A 22,274-nucleotide genomic window follows, 5' to 3' on the forward strand; every position below is an offset into this window, starting at 1 on the left:
TCCTTCCTCTTAGTTTCCCTTTAATAAACCCCAGTTATTATTTGCATCTACTCCTGAGTCTCTGTGTGTTTGGGTTCACCATGACAGCATTGTGATATAAATTTAATTCTAGCTCATGAACTGTCATGAATAGTTAACGATCTGGGTCCGAAATCACAAATCTTCCCATGGACTAAAAATTATGAAGTTTTTTTTGTTTTTTTTTCCAAATAAATAAATAAATAAAAGTTGATATATTAAGAAGAAAAAATGTTGAGAGTAGGTGGGAAAGATGCTCACTAAGCGCCGACATTTCAACTGTAGATTAGATGGTGCTGGGATAATGTTTGCTGTTGATCTTATTAGAGACGGTTTCACATCAACCCACTCAACGCAGTAATCCTGAAACACCCAAAATGAAAGGGATCATAACATGTAGATATTTGGCAAAAAAACTGCCAAAATGCTGCAGCGCAGCATTGAACGTTGAGTCATCAGAGTGATCACAGTTCCAGTTCTTTCACAACCTCTTATTTAGTTTGTTTCATATCCATTTTACTTTGGACACAAAACAAGCATTCATTTCCCTGGTGTTGTTCCTGTTCTTTAAAGGACGCTAGTTCATATCATAGCACCGCTGGAAAATGTGGAAGCAAACACGGCATCAACCCTCTAATACATTTCGGACTTTGTTGCCGAGTTGTTGCGATTGATCAAGGATCGTGTCCGAGAGGGGCCTCAAATGAGCTATTTCAATATCACGTGGCAGTGAATTGACACTTGACACTGTTATTCACTGTTATTATGAAAATATAAGTATGAATAATCCACATCCACCAAATTAAGGAGGTGAAGACCATGCAATTAGGCCTATTACACAGTTACACTTTTTCTTCAAATATTTTGTAACATTAATAAGCAGGTGTGACTAGTTATTAAATATGAACAGGATTTTCTCCTCTGCAGGGCAGTACTCTCATGGACTAAAATAGATTATAGATTTTATAGATTTGAATTATATACAATTATTGTAATTACACCATGCCTTAATAAATACTAATTCTGGGTTCATTCTTCACAACAAACTAGCGTTTCCAGGGTCTTTTTGGATTGACCAATCATAGCATCTAAAAAAGTATAATACCATGCAACTGGGTCATCTACACTGAGATAAAGGGTCTTAGAAGTTCACAGACATGCTCTGAGAGCTTTCCAAAACCACTCCTAATATGTGAGTTTCGCTAGGCAGGTTGATGGGATGCTGAATATTTGTTAATACGGACCTTGGATTGTAGTTACCATGACGATGTCTTGCAAATGGCTGCTGTGGAGAGAAACGTTTCAGTATTCATATCCACCACGGCTTTTCAACGTGTGTGTGTGTGTGTAGTTCTATGTATTGTGAGTTGATGTTTACTTTTTTTGTAATTGCTCATGCAAATATGCTGCTTTTCTTGTAATTGCTCATGCAAATATGCTGCTTTTCTAGGCTTACCTGCGTTAGATGTTTTACAGTAATGTAAATGCCGTATAGGTTATTATTTTTCACAGTGTGGACAATAAATGTGCTCTTCAAGAGTGGTAATACCTGAATCGTCCAGTCGCCATGCCAGGATGCAGAATGGATAGGGCTGGTTGCAAACCAGAATCTTACAACCAACTCTGCTCACAAGATTTAGATTATTAAAAGGTAAACTATTTTTGTATTCTTTTTAACCGAAAAGCTATTTTCCAATAATTGGGAGTCAACCAGAGTTTATCGGCATCAGAATGTTTCAATTGATTCAGTATTGAGAGAATAGCTTCAGCTGACTCATTTAAAAGCTTTGCTATGGATACTTTCATAAAGGAGGGGTTCCAAATACTTGGCAAATGTTAAGATATTAAAGTGTGTTAAGTTTATTTTCTTGTTTCAGCGATGCCTTCAAAGCAGTAATTGTTTTACTCTGTTACAAAATGTAACAACAGAAAATAATGAAGATGCAGTAATGAGCTATGTAGGGATGCCTATAAGGGATGACCATATAAGGATTTGTTATTTGGTGACACGTGAATGTTTGGTCACTCAGTTTATTAAAGCTTTATCAGCAGACGTGAAAGAGTGTTCAAAGTTTGTTCCCAAGAAGTACCATCCCTTGCCAAATTGAACCCGGTGATAAGTAATGCTATTGAAGCATTGACCCAAGTATGGGTTAAAGTACGATACAGTAGAAGTAACTGCGTCGTACAAAGGACGTACTGTAGCTTCTATATTCCACATTTGAGTCAAAACGCAAAATTTTGTAGTTATAGTTTGATTTGGCAAATAAATCCCATAGATGAGGGGTGGGGAACGTCAGTCCCGCGGGCCTAGTAGGACCTGGCTTAGGGCCTGGGTTAGGGTTAGTGTTAGGGCTAGGGTTACCCAAACCCTGATGGAGATTGGTTATAGCCTATACCCTTTTTTAAAATTTGCAAAGCAAAATGTTGAAAATTTACTTTGGAAAAAAACACCAATAGTTGAATAGTAATCTGTATAATATATATTTTTTTATTTCAATTGTTTTCGATTTGGCCCGAAATTGGAATTACGTTCCACACGCCTGCTCTAGATTGACCAGTTTTATGACATTGACTTGGGTTGTTGGATTTTGAGCCCATCTGTGGGCATGAAATAATGTTTAAAAAACATTTTAGGCATGGCCTAGACAAAGTAGCAGAGAAGATGAAATCAAATCATAATCACTTAATAGACTTAAATGTGAGTAAAGTTACAGACTGGGAGAAATACTTGTCCACTGAAAATGTAATCAATGTACAGTACATGATTACTTTTTTTATTTTATCATTACATTATTTTCCTTTTTCTACCCCTGTTTATCAGTCATTCCAAAGAAAAGTTCTGATCATGTGCAAATTCTTACTGGGTTCTTTCTAATGCTGAAAAGTCTGCCTGTCATAGAAATGGAATATTACTACATTACTTTAGAGCTGCATTGAATTCAGTTAAACACTCAACACTCAAATTACATTCATCATTTTGGGTTGTGTAAATACTGTTTTTCTGTGTTTCAGCTCAGATGTGGGTCTTAACATGTTATATATTATATTTTGTCTTTCGCTCTATTTATTGTATATAAGAATATGTGATATATGAGTTGGACAATAAATTATTTTTTAATAAACCAATTGTATTTATCCTTTATTCTAATGAGCTTTTAAAGTATTTGTGAGATTTGGAATCAATCATTATTGGTCATGTGGCCAGGTTTTTTGTCAATGCGAATCCACTATTTGCTTTCATCATTTCCTTGAAATAACCCATTTTCTTAGTCATTGCGGTGGTGTCCGTTAGACTGTGAAAACGAAGATGCGAGGAGCAGTGAATCATCACTACACAAATGAGTCACAGCTGCAGAATCTGCTGCGTCTCGCTTTAAGGGACTTTGCTTTGCTGTGACCCAAGACACAGGAAATCCTTAATTCACATCAGTTACAGTTATATGAGTTCAATGAAACACATTTGGGAACTTTCCCCCAAAAAAAAAGATAGAGACACTATCTTCATCAGCATGAAGTATGGCTAAAGTGTTCTAAATCCACACCAGGTCCCAAATTATGATTAATAATTGTGTCAAAGAGCATATTAAAAGGGGCCCTATTATGCAAAACTCACTTTTTCAGTGCTTGTGCACATACTTTCTTGATGAGCCTACTAACACACTGTGAAATAAGACAACTCAGGTCAGTTTTTTTGTGAGCTGTCTATTTCAGAGCTGTCTATTTCCAGAAACAAGCCGTTCAGCTTTGCTGCCCCGATCCACCTCACCCAAGAAGTCATTCTAATTAGGACCGCCCTTGTGAGGGAAAAATGATTACGATCAACTACTTTGAATGAGGACAAAGGCCTCTACCTCTAAAAGGGGGTTTGAAAACATTTGTGTCTGTCCGCCCAGGAAACCCCCAGAGTTATGTAAAGAGAAATGTTTTTGCTCCTACAATATCAATTCTAATATGAAAGAAACCGATCACACTTGGCCTGTTTACCTTCTATAGAGATGAGGGACACTCCTGGGGAACTGCATTGTCACGCAACCCCCATTCTGCCAGGTCAGGGTTGCAAGTACCTGTTATTTACATTCTAGGAAGGGGGGGCACCCAGGAAGACAGTTAGGGGGGAGGCAGACTCGTCGGAGACCTTTAACCCAAACCACACCCTGTTTCTTCTGTATAAAGCCTCCTGTCTTTCTCTGTGATATTAGATTGATCCCAGCCCCTGCTTTGGAGCAGTACTGAATCTTTCTCTTTATTCTGCAGAATAAATAATCTTGGATATTCTCAGTTTTGTCTCCTTGTAGCGGGCAGATTAACCTCACCGATCATTGCGGAAGAATTTCCTTCACACCCTCCATCTGAATAACTCAACAAACAAATATGTTTAGACGAAGAGCAATTAATTGTGTATGCGGCAGAGACTGTAGGCTGCGACACGCAATCCGCTGTGTGTTTCTCCAAACAAAACCAATAAAAATTGTGTTTTTATTGTATTTGTTTTATTTTATTTTATTTTCCAATGTTTTCATGAAACGAAAGAGCCATGCGTCCGAGAGTCCGGCAATGGCAACAAAACAATTGGCGATTGCTCAACTCTCGCCTCAAATCTGTTCAGAAACAGATTTTGGTGGACTGATAAGGTGAAATCATCGAAAGTTACATACAGTGGTACTTTGACTTACGAGTTTAATTCGTTCCGTGACAGAGCTCGTAATTCAATCTGCTCGTAACAAATACATTTTCCCCATTGAAATTAATTGAAATGCCATTCATCCGTTCCAGCCCCCCAAAAACCACCCCAATTTATTTTTGTTACGTGTTTTTAAATAAGAAAAATGTATTTATAAATAACAAATGTTGTATAAAACATAATAAACCATAATAAAAGAAAATGTAAAGAAATAAACTGGTTTTATAAAGTGTATTTACCTTGGAGATCAGACGACTTGGACTAACGGAAGATGCTGGCGGAGGTGGAGGGTGGAGGAGATAGGCAAAACGTACAAATCGCGAGCACATAACACAAAAGAGATGCTTCCACGGTCAGGTAACCACACGAGGGAAACGAGTGAGACGCGGGATGCTGGCCGCATTCGCTCGCCACGCCAACCAGCGGCGGCACCTGAAGCTCGCTCTTTGTAACTCACATTTTTGCTCGCAAATCAATACTGCCCGTTTTGGAATTAGAGGGTTATAGAGGCACGTTACAATGGCTAGAATGCATAATCTGAGCGGTATTTTCGGCAACAAAGTTCAAAGACATGTTTTGGGGACCTCAGAGACCCACATTAACTTGTGTAAAAAGTAGCACAACAGGTCGCCTTTAAGCCTTGTGGTCTATATCATATATGTCATTATAATCTTACAACAAAAATCAAATTCCCTATCATGAGTTCAGGTATTACGGTATGTGAATAAACGATGCATACTTATTCTAAACTTATTTAGTATTGATAAGATTTGCTGAGGACCACCTGTTTTTCCTTAATGGACCCCTAGGGCGGCCCAAGTTTGGGACAATTGGTCTAAATGTGTGGACATTGTAATTATGTGGAATATTTGAATTTCCGACTATTTCGTGAATAATTGGACACTGCCACGACACGTTAAGCAACTATTAACAGTGTCTACAACAGGCAATCTCTCATTACCTTAACTGTATAATAAAATAATGAACTGTCTTCTGACTGTGTTAACATGGCAGTTGACATAAAGGCGAAAACTTTTCCTCAGCTGTAGATAAGTATAAATAACCGATTATTACAGTCACAACATTTCACCAACCACTGTCAGATATAGCTCTAGTGGTCTGTTATACCTTTCCCTCACCCCACCCTGTGTGTGTGTGTGTGTGTGTGCACGTGTTTGTGTATGTGTGTGTGTGCGTGTACCCCTCAGTATATTTCGACTGGCCTGTCTGTGTGAGCACCCTCCCCTTTGATCCGGCTCGGTCTGATTCCTTGGGCCCACTGACCCATGGTGTGTGTTTGCAGAGCGTGTCACGGGCCCAGGGCTGAAGCGGCCTTTTGTCTGCCCTCGGAAGACACGTCTCCCTGCTTGACGGGGCAGAGGACTCCGAGGGGGGGGCTCGGCGTGAGTCCGGGGCCATTGAAAGAACGAGAGCGTGTTGGAGGGCTTGCAGACAGGTGCCGGCGCGGGCCCCGGACCACAGAGGTAGCAGCACTTCCTCATGCATTGCTGACTTCTGACAGACCAGAAATCCAATCGCAAAGACTGCACGAGGAAGAAGGGGGACTTTTTACAAAAGCTTTAAAGCAGATTATTTTTTTTCTTCTTTTTCTTCTCATTCGCAGGAAACCGGCAGAAAAGAGAGAAAGAAAATAAAAAGATGAAAGAGGTTAGCAAGAAAGGAGAGCGAGAGAGTTTATGTTCTGCATACGAAAAAAAAAATGCCACCACAGCCTTTGATCACATGACGTGGATTTCCGCTTCGAGACACCTACTCTGGGGCCGGCGCGGTGGGGCAGGGCCACACAGTCGATTCCAGAGCCGCAGGTGGTGAGGGTGCTTTGAGCGGCGCTCCACCATGCAGAACTTCGGTGGCCTCGCCGGACAGAACGGCCAGAGCAACGCGTGCATTCTGGACAATTCTCTGAGGAAGAAAGGACACCTGTGGTACCGACGCTCTCTGAAGGGCAATGGGGACCGACACCAGCAGAACACAGCCACGCTGCCCAGGGGGTGGAAACAGGTGAGCTCCTCCTGCCGGGCTTCAAGTCATGCACGGGTGGCACCCTTACAGCTCTGATTACAGCTCTTTAAAAACATTTTTTATTGGATTCTGACAAACTATTTTGGCGGCCAGGTACCGTACAGCCACAGCACGGGAGCTCCCATTTACAGGGCAGAAAGCCTTTTGACCATTTTAATCTTTTGAGTTATGCAAGGGAGCAAAGGATTAAAAACAGCGTGTTCTCAACCAGCTCAACACTCCAAGCTCGGTTTGACACACAAAACGAGTTTGCGCATTTCATTGTCAAATAGTTACTGGTAAAAATGCTAATTTGCATATTCTTTTCACAGACAAAACAAAGCCGCTGCAACTCTTTGGTCGACTACTCTGACCCTCAGAGGTAAAGCTTGAAATTTCGCCGTGGAGAAATTCATGCAACAGATAAATAAGTCATGCTTTACCTGAATCCATAATAAAAGTCAACTTTATGTGTGTGTATTTTGTTTTCAAAGGACAACCCTCCTATTGGAGAAGCAAGACAACGAAAACTTTGGATTCGAAATTCAGGTCGGTCCCATCAAAGTTCATTCGATCGATACATAAAATGTAATTTTCTATGATTCCACAATCATCACTTTCTGTGCTTGGACGTCGTTGTGTCGTGTACATTCATGCTCGTGGGATCGAGGCATTTCTCAGGGGGACCTTTTCATTCGTATTTTTTTTGCCATTTGTTGTTTTTAGACGTACGGCCTGCAGCTGAGGAACGCCGCGTCCATGGAGATGTGCACGTTCGTGTGCGCGGTGCAAAAGGACAGCGCCGCGGACAGCGCGGGGCTGACCACAGGTGAAGCTCCCGACCGCCCAAAACTCGATGTTTAACACAAGAGACCACATGCATAGGGAGGCACAAACTCAATTCAAACGTGCGGCCATTTTTCGCCTTTCTTGTTTAACTCCCCCTCTGCTTTCGTCGTTCCTGACCCCCAGGGGACGTCATCGTCACCATCAACGGCCTGAGCATCGAAGGGTCCTCCCACCACCACGTCGTCGACCTGATTCGACAATCCACCAACCTCCTGAAGTGAGTAACGCTGGCAATACATCGAGGACTCAGCCGCGATGACGCGCACCTGCGGTTTCGTTGACACAGAAAGAATCACGACATTGTCCTTTGGAGGATGCAGACCAGATACTGAGCCCTTTTTTCACCCGCGTCCGGTCGCAGGCTGGAGACTGTGTGTGGGACCATCGTGAAGAGGATTGAGCTGGAGAAGAAGATGAACCTGCTTAAGGTGCGTTTTTTTAAACACGGCCTACAGTATGTTTTCTCCACGCAACCAGTCACTGACAAAGACGTAAAATCACTCCATCCCGCTACGACAGAAAAAAAATAAAGGGACACATGAGCACAGTGTGGCAGAGTCCCGGTGCAACAGGCTGCAGCCCAAAGCTAATCTGCACAAAGTTCGAAAAGGAACATTCCCGCCGTCGCTAATGTATACAGAAGATGTTCAGATTAAGCCACGAGTCAGTCAAATACAAATAACCTTTATGTTTTTTCCCCTCCGCGTTGCAGCAAACTCTACGAGAAAAATGGGTGGAGCTGCAGGGGCTCACTTTACAGGAAAGACGTCTGCTGCGAGGTGAGAGCTTCTGCCCAAACACTCCCGCCACAGCACTTCCTTTCTCACAGGGTCTCGCTGTTGATTTTATTCAAGCTGCTTCTCACGCGAACTGAGACGAGGTGATCAGCTGGCACTAGCCCCGAAAGATGAACTGAGAAATTGGTTTCTGGTCTTTTTTTTGAATCAAGCGTCTCTATTTGCATGGCGAGATGAGATGTCGGCTCCGTCAGTTGTACAGTTCAAAATATAACTGCAAGCAGTGTTTAAGGTGCAAAGGACAATATAATAAAATGCATGACGGTGGCGCTAAAGGAAAGGTCATGGGGGTCATCGGTTTTTCTGTGTGGATAGAAGATCCTCAATCACTGTGCCAAGTTTCATAAAAGAAAACTTGGCACAGTTATGGGCTGCCATAGAGATCCGCTGCGGAAAAATAAAGAAGAAAACTATTTTATATTATGTTATTATATATTTTGTAATCCACATTTAACGTTCCATATATTTCAATCTCATCTTTCTCCAGGAAGCTTGAACGACTGCGGCCCCCGCCCCTCCACGGACTCACTCGTGTCCGTGGACTCCCCCTCGTTCCGTGACGCCCGGCGCTTCTCCAGCGAAAGCAGCTACAGGAGCGCCACGACGGAGGACGGCGAACAGGCCAGCGTTTTCGGGGACGCCCTCTCGAGCCCCCTGAGCGCCGCCAGCGCCGCGGATGACCACGGCTGCTTCTTCTCCGGAGACTTCTCCGCCAGGAGAGGCGGCGCCGGGAGGACGTCCTCCGGCCTCTCCGTCTCCTCCTCCTCCTCCTCCCCCCACCTCCGCAGCCGCAGCAGCAGCTCCAGCTTCACGGGGAGCAGCAGCTCCCTGTCGCCGGCCTGGGAGGAGACCAGGGCGTCCACTCTGTTCGGGACCCTGCCGAGGAAAGGCAGAAGGACCAGCGTCCGTAAACACATTCTGAAACTGATCCCGGGACTGCAGCGCTCCGTCGAGGAGGAGGAGCTGGGGCCCGGCGCCCAGGCAGAAACCCAAATAGCTCGTCAAGGTTCTCTCACAGGAATAAATAGTGGAAAGGGTTGAGAGAGAGCAGAGGGTCAACTTGAAGGTCACCAGAAATGAAAACCAATGTGCAGATGATCTAAACGAAAGAAAAGATGGGTGCTCAAAGTGTAGACTTGAATCTTGAATCCTGGGCGGTGGAAAATCCAGGTTCATAAATTTGAATTCCACTCCGGGATTTCGAGTCAACCACGTGGATTCGCTCCTAGCGATGAAGTGAATGGCAGGACTTTTACTCACCGAACCCGGAATTGTGGTGCGGTCTCTACATTTGTTCCTTGGGAAAAGCAAAAAAAGCATATTCATAATCACCTTAAAAGGTCTCTTGGCGGTGGGGAAGCATTATGGAAGTAAATATCCAAAAGTTTTTCTTTTGGAAAAAGAGTAATTTTGTGCATAAAATGTGTTGATTAATGTACTGTACATAGCTCTCTACATCACTAGAATAAAATGTATTTTGTTTTTTAGTGATAAGCATTAACATAATTTTACGTACTACTGCATTGTTAATAATGTTGTTTTCTATCATTATGTCAGTAATAGACCTTCTCCCATCATCCAGTGCCCTGTATATACCAAGTTATATTTCACAATAGCATTCAATTAACTAGTGTTGACAGTGACAGCAGACCTGCCAGGTTTATAGTGAGGTGCTTTTGAAAAAAAAAAAAAAAAAAAAAAAAAAAAAAAAAAAACCTTACCACACAGGAGGCTACTGAGCTGAAAACAGGATGTGGAAAGAAAACGTGAAACTCTGCAAACTATTTTCATCCCTGAAGTCTCGTCAGGTCAAATACAACCCGTTCCCTAAGTGTTTGCATTGGTGCTATTGCTGATAAGGTCAAAATGATTAAAACTCTGTATAAAAGGCAAATAAATAGTTCCATCAAAGTGTGGTTAAATAGATTCTGTCCAGCAGATGGGGGTGTACACGCACTCAAAAATTTAAGTTCCAAGAAGAAAATAAATTGTGATAGCTTCCACCGAAATGTTTGAAATTGTGCCCAGAGGTGAGGAGCTGCTTTCCTACTCTATATTGCTCAAGGTAATGTCAATACATTATTATTGTCATCTGGAATTTTTTTTAAATAACCTGATCACATATAAACACTGAGCATTGAATAAAGTGATATATTATTTTAATTTGTATCTATTTAAAAATGTGAATATTCATTTATGTTTAGTGATTGGCCAAAGATTATGTAGTCCTCTTATTTCTTGTTTATAGGCTGATACATATTCATGGCCAGAACCCGAGTGTTTATGCTGCGCGCCGGCCCCGGCTAGAACCACCGATCTTATAACCCTACAGACATCATAATAACAACAATGCAAGAAGTTGGCTAAACCACCAACATAGAGTAACCACCCTCTGTAAACACATACAAGAGAAGGAAAAAATGCTGGAGGAAACATAAAATAAGTGCAAAACAAAGTGGAAAGTCCTCAGTCCATGGGAAAAAAAACCCAAAACAATGTCATAACGACGTTCAAGGTTCTGTGCTCCAGCCAGGGTGGAGCGAGAGTGTTTGGTGAGGAACCTTTCGGAGAGCACGACTGGGAGGAGAGTCTGCACCGTGTTATGGAAGCAGGTGGAGAAGGGACAGTGTGCAGGCTGAGGTTGGAGACCCAAACACCATATCCTTCTAACCTGCACAAATACGTGAACGCACTATTGTATTACTACAAGCTTTACTGTGGAAACAGCTCGGTCTCGTATGACTGTGTTGTTTTATACATGCAATGTAGGGAAATTACAGGGAATTTTAGTGACTTTCTCTTTTAGTGCTCAGGCTTTCCATGGTATTTCCACACTGGATCTGATAGTAATACGAGTGCATTCCATACGGTTGACTTGCCACTCAAAGTGGACAATACAGTCAGCCCAGTGACGACACAAAATAGAAAAACAAGACAACGGCAGAGGAGCGTTTGAGGAGCAGTAGCCTCTCGCCCATACCTGCATCTCAGAGACGCCTCAGGCCCCAGACCTCCCATTCCAGGCCAGGAAACCCGGAAGGACTGGAACATCTACCATACAGCAACAAACACGACAACAACAACCAGATGTTGTGCAACAGAAGAGCTGATACCATCTTAGGCGGGATCCAGGACCAAAACCGTCTCCAAAAGGAACAACTTTTAGCAAGTGTTGATCCTGATACATAGTTTGAGAAAGGGGAACCAACCACGGGGAGCTATTTCTGGGCTTGGCTTATATGTCCACATATAAAACTCCAATGTCCATGGGGCATCGCCTACAAGGAAAGACATTTTAGGTGAAGGCGCACGCACGTTACCGTGGCATCAGGAGTAATAGCTTGATCTACTCTATATTCAAAGCACACAATGTAGTCATTAATACAAAATGAATGCAATACATCTAACTGCCTTAATACTTAATATTGCAAAAGTAGAGAATCGTACATCATCGTGCGCGCGTGTGTGTATGTGAGTGTGTGTATGCGTGTGTATGTGAGTGTGTGAGTGTGCGTGCGTGCGTGCGTGTGTGTGCACATAAATAGTGGCATAGTTTATACATAGATAGCCTAAATAGATTAAGGCCAATGATGGCTATAAGGTATTCAAAACTATATACAGTATAACAAAACTGTTTCCAACATCAAAACAGAAAGGATGAAACAACGAGGATTTATCACATCTTCTTTCTGACCTTTATTATCTCATGACAAGGACTGAAAAGAGTAACCATTACTTTATCATCAGAGCAACAGCACCTCTTGCTGTACCTATAACGTTAACTCTTTTGCACTCTGAACGATGTTTTTCAAGACCGACTCAATAAGCTCGTGCGTGTCTCTCTTTAATATATTCTAATGTACACGGTGTATTTATATTAAGCTCAAGAGACGATGGAGTTCGCTCTCACGCGGAGAAACATTCTTGGCGTCATTAACTTGCGTTGCGGTTTCGATGGTAAACCTATAGGAGAATGTTAATCCAGCCTCGTTACTGGGAAAAGATTACAAACGGCACAAACAGTCCATTTGTGGACGCCAAAGTCACAAAAGGGCCTTTAACTGGCCGGACAACAAAGCCCCTGTTCTTCACGGGCTCAACGCGTCCAGAGAATAACATCGCACACTAGCACAGAGAAGACAGCGTGGAATTGCTCCATTGATTATGACAATGTGCCTCTACTCGGTCACAGGCACAGTCACAGGAGGACAGGGGTTTAGCCCGGACATTTAGAGACATCCAAGGGGACATTCCTGGACGTTTAGACATCCAAGACTCTTTAAATAAACAACTAAGATTAGATAAACTAATCAGTCCCGTTTCAATTCTTCTCGACAGCGGTCTTATTGGAAGGAAGATGGAGAGTGAGGAGAGCACAGCTCCTCCAAAGGACCTGGAAGATCTGACGGCAGCCGAGGACACAATGTCTCCCGAGGTGCTGGAGATGATCCGCGGCATCACCCTGGGAGCCCTGCGGAGCCTGGACGAGGCCATGGAGACGGCTCCTTCCCCAGAAGAGGAGGAGGAGGATGAGGGCGACGACGACAACGACTCGGTGTTCTACGATGACGAGGACAATGCTCCTCGGAGCGTGGAAGAAACCTCACCTCGTGTTTTTGGAGCTACAGAAATGAGGGACGGAGGTGTGGTCAAGAGCGAGAGACATTGTCTGCGGGAGGAGACCGCCGGAGGAAGAGATTCCACCCCTGGCGGAGATGTTTCACTCATAAAAAACAAAGAGACAGGGAAAGGCAAAGACATTCAAGCCAGGCCCGAAGAAGAGACCCAAGAGGTGCTTCACCCTCCTACTGCAGCTGAGCCTGTAACCAAAGCAACCACAGACCATAGTTTGCAGCATCATTTAGCTCCGGAAGAGCTACAAAGCATCTATAGGCAATCTCTGGAAGGAGAATGCAAACAACCCCAAACCCACAAAATACCTGAAGACATTGCATCTTTGGGGTCAGGTAGGAGAAATGCATGACATTCTAGCATGACATTAAAGGATAGAAGAATAGATTTTTTTCCAATCAATTCATACAAGGTTTGAGAAAAAACAAAACAAGACTGGTTTGGACAGTTTACTGAACCTGTCCTCAAGTAGAAGTGCAATTTTTGTACCTAAAACAAGTAAATGTTTTGATGAAATGAATAACTCAAGAAGGAGGAAAAAGTGCTATACTCAAAAAATTATCCAAAAGTATGAATCTTTGAAAAAACACATAATTCTCATCTCCAGTTGTATTATTCAAAAGCCTATGTATTAAAAAAACAAAACAAGATGCAGGCAGGCACTTTATATTAGGGAAGCAAACCACTTGAAACTGAATAACTGATACCCTTTTGAGACAAGTTCAAAGATTCTTAAATAAATAGTCGACACCAGGGTGTATACAACCGCATGATAATAAAAGGCTGTCACATCTTTCAGAAATTGAGTGCCCCCTGGTGGCCATAAGCATGTGGTGTCCCTTGGCCCGGAGAGGACTGTGCTCACACAAATGGTGCATCTCACGTAGGTTATCAGAAATTGAGCGGAAATTGAGCACAAATTGTTTCCGGTTCGTTTTTGCTGGTGGGGATTTTTTCAACTGTGGCCTGGGCAAAGAAGGGGTGGGGTGGGGGAGAACAAATACAAAAATGCTTGATTTCATCAATACTTCTAATACGCACTTTCACAAATGTTGGCTTCCCCAAAGGCAAGTGAATTTGTCTGTCTTCCTGCAGTCGGTGAGGAAGGGGTCCCATCAGCCCGGAGCCAGAGAGCGGTACGGACGCCTCAGCTCGAAACGCCCGATGCATCTGCAGGGACCAAAGCGGTCGACCCGGTCGGCGGGGCGGACGCCGCGGACCAGACGTCCGGCAGCGATGAGCTCCGGGTATCTGGGGACAGTCAGGACGACCCGGAGCAGGAGGCCTCGAGGGGCCACGGCTCCCAGGGTTCCTCTGGGGGGCCCCGGGACCCCAAACCCGGCCACTCCACCCTGCCTCTGCCAAAGAAATCCGGCCGTTGCCAGAAGTCCTTCAACCACCACGACTCCTCCAAATACAGCACCGTCTCGTACCGCAAGATTCAGAGAGGCAACACCCGTCAGAAGATACAGGAGTTTGAGTCCATGATGAACTTATAAGAGGGGAGTCTGAATGTTTATTTAAATGTTTATTTTCAGGACTCGGCTGGCCTTATCCGACCACAATCGGATGACGTCAATGAAGTATTGTAGGGAAGTGGTTCTCAATGCGGGGTCTAGGGACTCCCAAGAGCCCTTCAAGAGGTTCCAGGGACTCCCTGCTGCAAAATTATTAATAGTTAAACTTCACTTTGACTTAACTTACCAGACGTTAGCACCATTAGAGAATGTACGACATTGACTGTTTGGATCACCCTTTCACTGTTATCTCCCTAACTCTGGTATTTACTGGTATTGAGATTTGGTCTAAATCATATCTAACAAGAGACTAAATCATATTCAACGCGTATCTAATTGAGGGTTCTTCATAATGATCCTGGCTGTGGGTATTTTGTCACGGTACAAAATCTATAAAAGCCTGTAACACTCCAGGACACAAACTATATATTGTGTCCGGGCTGATAAGGAGAGAAATAACAGATTGTCACCTACTGAACAGTAGTAAGGTGCAGCTACTAGAGCCTTTAGTTTGATAATATTGTGTTATGTAAGGTGGCTTTTCACAGATTAAATAAGAGGCCTGGGGCTTCATAATCCGCTGACTGTGACTAAGTCAGTTGGTCGCTGTAACACCTTCTGTATATCTCACAGGACTAATGAACAACATGAATTTTTTATATTGGTAATGTATTTTAAGAGGTTTAATTCCTTCATTCCACCTTAACTGGCCCCATACAGCTCCTAATCAATCCACTTTTGCAATTGCAATGATCATTCAAGAGCATGTATAGTAATTGGGAATATTCTAGTGACAGGTGTACAACAAATTAATGTGAAATAAAATGAAAGATTGTACAAAAGCCAAATTTATTTTTTCTAGAAAAAAAAAAGTATAAGAAAATAAAGTTCCATTGATTTGTGCGAAGTACAAAACCCCCCCCCCAAAAAAAACAGAGTTGTTGGGTACGTTTAGCCCACTCATGTTGAGAAATTAAAAAATTCAAACCAAGAGAGAAAGCAGTTGCCAAAACCCTACTAAATAAAAACGGAAAAAAGTAAATGAACCAAGAGGAGTTAAAGTCTCAGCACATCACACGCACCAATCATGGAACAACCTCTTGACACAATCGCATGCATTTTTATTATTTTTCAGTCACTCTCACACTCCCAAACATTACATCCACGAGGCACTGTCTGGTCGCACCCCAGCAATCACGTCCTATGAAGTTAGAATTAACTATTATCCAATGCAGTCTTCCTTTGCATCCATTTTATCACATATACTTCATTGACAGACATAACTTAAGAAAATATTTCTTAGAGAGAATTCGAGGAGGGATTCAACAGACCAAACACTGCCAAATGTGCAAAAGCTGAGAGGCACTTCTTTCAATAAAGAGACCTGGTTTCTCTTTATTTTGGGCTCTTGTGTTAAAGTCCGGGTATGTCTCAAAGCTTATGCAGTTACAAAAGGGGCAACAAAAACATTGCACTCTTCCACCATCGACTCATTCTCTAAGCAGCTCTGCATTTATCACCCACGCCCACACCCACACCCACCCACCCACACCCACCCAAACCCAAACCCACCCACAAACCCAAACCCACCCACCCACAAACCCACCCCCACCCACACACACACCCACACACACCCCTGCTGCCGCCGGATAGTTTGGCGGTGGTGCCGTAGCGCAGGTAGTACCGTAGTGTAAGGCCACGTGGATTTCCTGGTGCAGGATACACACTTTGACTCCCTCGTCACTGAACATAGTAGTGTGTGAACTGCCACTTCTGGAAGGCATTGTTGGGTTCGCAGTCCTTGAGGTGGATGGCAGCGCCTATAAGCCCGGCTTCCAGACACAAACGGTCCAGAGTGGACTCAGATAAGATGTGTTCACCCTTTTGATAGATTTGAAAAGAATAAAAAAAAAATAAAAAAAAAATTTAACTGTGGATAGTTGATACAACAGATGTCATCGAACCTAACGCGGCCGCCTCAAATAGAGCAAGGAACTTTTGAATGGCAGATTTGTATAGTGGAAGAAAAATAAATATGGCTCTATCACTCATATCTCTTTTTTCCCTTTCAAACCTACCAGATCTGGGGTGGATGACTTGTGGAACCAGCGCAGGCTGGGCTTCGCCTTCCCACACAGATCCAGAGTCAGACCACGCTGTTGGCCTTGAGGGGCGACGCATAAATCTTGCTGCCGAATGTGCCTCGTCCAGGTGTAATTAAAGTGTTGACTCTGTTTTGCAGAGGGAAAGAGAGAGGGGAAGAGTTAGTGACAGGCATATAATTAGGCTCCGTATAAACTACAGGTTTTCCCCCCAGTGAGGCTCGGTAGGGATGCTTTAAATTCTACAACACTGAGTTTTAGAAGGCCTCGGTCTGGTCTTGGGAGTGTAAGCTCATTTGTTTTGGCACATGAGGCCTCTCTCGAATTCTGACCTCATTTGTTCTAGGTCCTGGTGTAGTTGTGGATATTTATAACCTAGAAAAGCAAAGCCAACAATTTGGAAGACTATTTAAAACAGAAAAAAAACCATCTCTTTCAATTTTAAGAGCTTTGGAGAGTTACTCTCAGAATTAAGAAATCTTGTCTAGATTTTCTTCTATTTAAAGACACTCCACTTCCTTCATACTTGGTCATGGGTAACCTTATTTGGCCTGCCACATTTAAAACCCAGGCGAAAAAGCATACAGTATCCAACCAAAAGAAGACATTTTAAAAATACAAACAGCAGGGGAAGGCCTATACCTGCTTGCTGAGATCACACGTCTCAAAGGAGAGGGAGCCTTTCTGAACGGTGAGGCACTTCCTTAAACCCCGGTTGAATATCTGAAAACAGTGAAAAACCAAAACACTGTCACAGAGCTGAGGGGGGGCAGCGCTGAAGACACTGCTTTACATTCAGAGTGGGACATTGGCAGTAGATTGTCTGTTTTGCTTCTCCGTGGCATTAATAAATCCCGACTGTGTGCTGTCACAAGCTTTTAAATCACAGCTACGCTTTGTTCAATAGGAGCACAATCACAGTCTCTGTTTTTGGGCGGGTTTGCTAGAGAGTTCTGCGAGACAATAATAGCTTCTCATAGGGGAAAACAGAATTGTTTTTCTTTCGCTAATAAGGCATTTCCAACAAAGTTTAAGTGTAAAGAAATAATAATTGGCGCACCGAGAGTAAAACGGGAATTCAACATACCAGGCCCTCGGCTTTCACTAAGGGAGTGTCCATGTCTGGGTAGACGTTGTCCAGGTACCATTTGAAGCTCCGGCACTTGAGCTTCTTCCTCAGCTCGACCTGCTCCGTCAGGTTCCCGATGTCGATGACGCTCTTGTCCAGCAGGTGGTGGTAGCCGTGGCCGTAGAAAAGGTCCTTGTACTCGTCCAGCCACACCTCGGCCACCCTGGCCAGGTTACGCTCCACCGTCTTCTGCCGGTCCTTGGGGAACTTGTAAGGATTCTGGCCGCGGAAAATGTGCCCCACGCGAGAGCAGGGGATGATCTCGATTTCCCCTCCGCACATCCAGATCTGTCCAAAACGGCAACACGAGCGTTTATTATCACGAAACGTGGTCACGAGGAAGATTTTATGTCGGGGGAGGGGGTCACTGAAGAAGGATGTCGTCGTAATTTGTGTAGGAATATGAAATGCTCTACCTTGAAGGAAATTTCCATGTTCTCTCCACCCCATACATCCAGCCCCGGGTCATAGGCCCCGAGTTCATAGAAGTATTTCTTGTCTATAGAGAAAAGGCCCCCGGCCATAACTGGACACCTACGAGAGTGAAACGTGTTTTATTTCCATTTAACGCCTTTACCGTGAAGCTACTGGAAATGTGTGTGTGTGTGTGTGTGTGGGGGTACCTGATGGGATCCGAGACGGTCATGTTATTCTTCTTGATTTGTTCGTCTGTCAACGTGCTCCAGCCAAACACCAAAGGCCATTTGAAGATACCTCTTTGGAAGTTGTCAACCAGCACATAACTGAAACCGAAAAAGCCACAAGTAGGCAAGTCAGTCAATACATTTTAACGGGACAGTCATAACCACCAAAACAATAAACTAGGAAAGGTAAAATAAAGGAAGTCTCCAATACATTTTAACCCGAGCCTCATGTTTCGAGCGTTGGGAGCCGTACGCTTTGTTTTAAAACATACTGGAGTTTCCCTTTAACGCACTGAATGTGTCACAGAAATGTGTTAAATCACCTCATGTCCTTATCATTGATGACTTCAATGACGGGACAGGCCACTTTCTTCCTATCTAGATAAACCCTGTCCAGCAGCGGCTCCAACCAGCCCACGTTACATTCAATGTGGGAATCCAGGAAGGTAAGAACCTCACCTGAGAGGGAAAAAAAATAAAAACAAACAAACCTTTTAAACAAATAGTTCTACAAGATTACAGGATGCTCGCTATTTACTTACCGTAGGTGTGCCAATCCAAAGGTATTTGTACAGTTCCATTTCAGTTAATAGGGGCAGTTAAAATGTATGCTAAATACAACACTGTTATATGTACTCGCACATATGCAAAGTGAAGCAAAGTATTAAAGTATTGAATGCTTTTAACCGAAATGAACCGAGACAAAAGAAATGTGCTATCAATAACCATTACTGATAAGACAGGCCCAAGATACTGTATCTGTATCGGGTGGTTCAGCAAACCTTTGGCAATGGCAGCTCCGGCAAGTCTGGCTCTGATCAGGCCTTCTCTCTCCTTCAGACGAACAATGCGCACTTTGGGGAACTGGGACATGTAGTCGTCCAGCTGCTTTTTCAGGTAATCTATGGGAGTGAAGCTCAAATTTATTACATACACAAGAAACACAAATACAAATAAACAGCGAAGACAAAAGAGCAGGCGCGTGAGCGTAATTATCTGAACCTCCATAAATAAAAATACACACCATATGACATCACACATGACACTCAAGGCAGTTCCGTCGGAGTGTTGTTTTTCCAGGGCGTTGTTATTACAAGCAGGAGACGGATCATGACCGTGAAGTCCCCCTCTCACCTTTGGTGCTGCAGTCGTCCACCAGGATGATCTCTTTCAGGAGATGCGGCGGCGACCTGTTGAGAACGCTGTGCACGGAACGCAGCAGCGTCGACCACACTTCGTCCACAAAGCAGAAGATCACACTGGTGGTGGGCAAGTCGTCGTGCACCAGGTTCTCCCCGCACCTGAAAGGGCCCACAAGAACAACAATGCGGTTGGCGCTTGACCGTGACCGTCAATGGCACACGTCAGCGGTCTAAAAGGTGGACGCAGGGAACCTCTAGCGTTCGTCCGGCTGTTCCTGTCAATTTGAGCGACTCTTCAAATCGAATGAACAAATAAACAAACCCAATGAGCGACAGGTTACATTTCACCCGAGCAGAAATAAGCCCGCCTTGCCGACCGTGCAACACAGATCGTTAACTCACGTCTGGGGCCTGGTGTCTGGGATGGCCCGGTCCAAGGGGATCTGATCGCTCAGATAGACGTTGAAATGTCCCTCGTCCCATCTCTTTTTCGACTCGTCCTCCTTGCCGTGGGGAACCGCCGCGGCCTGACCGAACTGGCCCACCGCATTGGCTTTTCGGGGCGCGTGGGTCACATCCAGGGAGTACACCCTGTGGACGCCCGGCTTCCGTGTGACGGCGGCGGAGGAATTGCCGACGGGGGCCGCTCCCTGCCGGAGCCCGGGCTCGGCGGCGGGTTTGGCCGGTTCCTCCGCCCCGTTCGGGTCGTCCCCGGCGAGCGTTTCGTCCGCTTTTTCTTTTCTCGTCTCGACGTCTTTGGCGACGCCGTCTTCGGGTTTGGGCGGCTCCTCCGCCCCGTTCGGGTCGCCCCCGGGGAGCGTTTCGTCCGCTTTTTCTTTTCTAGCCTCGACGTCTTTGGGTTTGGCGGGCGCTTTGGCGGCGCGCGTCGCGACGGCCTTCACATGGCTCTCGGGTTTGGGAGACATGGCCTTGGGCTCAAACTCGACCTTCTCTTTGGCCTTCGGATCCCCGCTCTCCAGGGTGGCTTGCACTGTTACTCCAACATTGTGGAGGTTGTTCTTGGAAGGAGGCAGGGGAGCGTGTTTCTCGTCACGGGCACCAGGTGTCACTTTTGTTGCGTTGGATACAACTCCAGGCAAGGTCGCTTTCACGGCAACTTTCTCGGCTTGGGTTCTCTCTCCGTTCGCCTGGAGGTCCACCGCTTTTTTGGCAGGTAGCCTGTCTTTTTGGGGGGCATCCTGCTTCGGCGCGACGCTGCGCAGGGCGTTGCTGCGGCCAACAAGTCCTTGTTTCTGGTCGCCTCCCTGTTTTCTGTGCTGACGCCGATACACCTGAGCCACCTCGTCCAGCGACTGGACGCCCTCTCCCCCGCCCGCGTCCACCTTCTGCACCGGGTGTTCGAAGGCCACGTGTGTCACCCGGGTGGCCCTCTGCCTCACCGCCTCCCGCTCCTTCACCACCCTCTCCTTCAGCAGCTGGCTATTGGCGTCGCTTATCGATATGCGGAGGGCCGCCATGTCGAACAGCAGCCAGATGACGGAGGCGACGAAGACAAACGCCAGCACCCTCCCGCTGCCCCTGAAGTACCTCCTGATCTTCATGGCGCTCAAGTTCCAACACGGGCGGAAGTCCGAACGAAGGGGGAACCGCCAGTCAGAGGGCCGCGGCGGACGGGAGTCTCATACCCCCGGCGTGCGGCTACGCAGGTTGCCCTCCTTCGGTGGGAGTCGGCTGCCTGCGTGGCATCCTCCACGCGAGGAACGGACACGGGACGGTGGACGCCAAGCGGTGGCGCGCGACGCGTGGACGACTCGCTCGCGGCGAACGGAATCTGTAAAGACGACTCGGGACTCGTCGCTCAGCCAAAGGTGAATATTCGATTTGCCGACTGAATATGATTCCGGGGGATTAAAATAAATTAAATATCAAGGCAAAAAAAAAAAAAAAAAGAAACAAAAAAACAAAGCCGATGCGTTTGGCACAATCTACATCGAACGTAACCCTTGCGCTCCACCAAAACGTGTAAATTTGACAGAGTCATTATGAATATGATTCACATTTCGCATTTCTTTGTCAGAATAAAACATTTCGAGAGTGTCAGACTAAAATAGCGTTGAGATACACGTTGCGTTTTTTTTTTTCGGGAAGCGAATCTGAAAAAAAAAAAAAAAAAAAAAAAAAAAAAGAAGGAGTCGAATCTTTCACCAACTACACTACTGTGCAGGAGACGTCGAGTCCCAAATCACTACCGAGCGCGCACACACACACACACACACACACACACACACACACGCGCGCGCGCGCGCTTTTGTTTCGTTTTTGAAGCGACTTCCACGTCACCACGCACGCGCCCCGTCCGCGGTGCTTGACGCGGCACCGCGGCGTCACCTCTCCCCGGGAACCGACCGCTGCTCAGCCGCGTGTCCGTCCGCCTCACCCGGTCCTCACCCGGAAAGAGAAAATAAAAGTGAAAAACAAAAACAAAACAAAAGGCAAAGTAAAGTTTTCCTCGGCGGCGTCCACGCGGGCTCCTTCCTCCGTGGGCTTTTGGCAGCTCGCTTCCGGCTCGCGCGACGCGGCGGCCGCAGGTCGCCTCTCGCGGAGTGTGATTGGGCGGGAGGGAGGAGGCGGCACCGGCACCGGCACCGACACCGACACCGACACCGACACCGACACCCTGCTCCCAAAGCGCTGGAACAAGCTCCACGAACCGCAGGTACTGAGGTGTTCCCACCGCAAGTCCTGCATATACTCCAATAAAGTAGTTAGTAATATAT

At 45.2% G+C, this 22,274-nt stretch overlaps 2 protein-coding genes across 2 annotated transcripts; one reads left to right on the forward strand and one right to left on the reverse strand.

Moving 5' to 3' along the window:
* Positions 1 to 6,559: 6,559 nt before the first annotated feature.
* On the forward strand, positions 6,560 to 9,411 carry cytip (cytohesin 1 interacting protein; the record flags this gene model as incomplete). Its single annotated transcript, XM_080018871.1, has 8 exons — positions 6,560 to 6,724; positions 7,057 to 7,106; positions 7,219 to 7,273; positions 7,451 to 7,553; positions 7,697 to 7,790; positions 7,935 to 8,001; positions 8,286 to 8,352; positions 8,858 to 9,411. The coding sequence occupies 8 exons, from the start codon at positions 6,560 to 6,562 to the stop codon at positions 9,409 to 9,411; spliced, it is 1,155 nt and encodes a 384-aa protein (XP_079874997.1).
* A 6,729-nt stretch (positions 9,412 to 16,140) lies between these two features.
* Positions 16,141 to 21,616, reverse strand: galnt5 (polypeptide N-acetylgalactosaminyltransferase 5). Its single transcript, XM_080019303.1, has 10 exons — positions 19,939 to 21,616; positions 19,529 to 19,695; positions 19,177 to 19,296; positions 18,718 to 18,853; positions 18,374 to 18,493; positions 18,167 to 18,284; positions 17,709 to 18,038; positions 17,264 to 17,344; positions 16,598 to 16,750; positions 16,141 to 16,400 (listed from the first exon to the last, which is right to left on the reverse strand). Exons 1-10 carry the CDS (start codon positions 21,096 to 21,098, stop codon positions 16,260 to 16,262), a joined length of 2,526 nt encoding a protein of 841 aa, XP_079875429.1. The 5' UTR covers positions 21,099 to 21,616; the 3' UTR covers positions 16,141 to 16,259.
* Positions 21,617 to 22,274: the final 658 nt, after the last annotated feature.

Source organism: Zeus faber (assembly GCF_960531495.2).
Source record: "Zeus faber genome assembly, chromosome: 18".
In the NCBI taxonomy this organism is placed as follows: domain Eukaryota; kingdom Metazoa; phylum Chordata; class Actinopteri; order Zeiformes; family Zeidae; genus Zeus; species Zeus faber.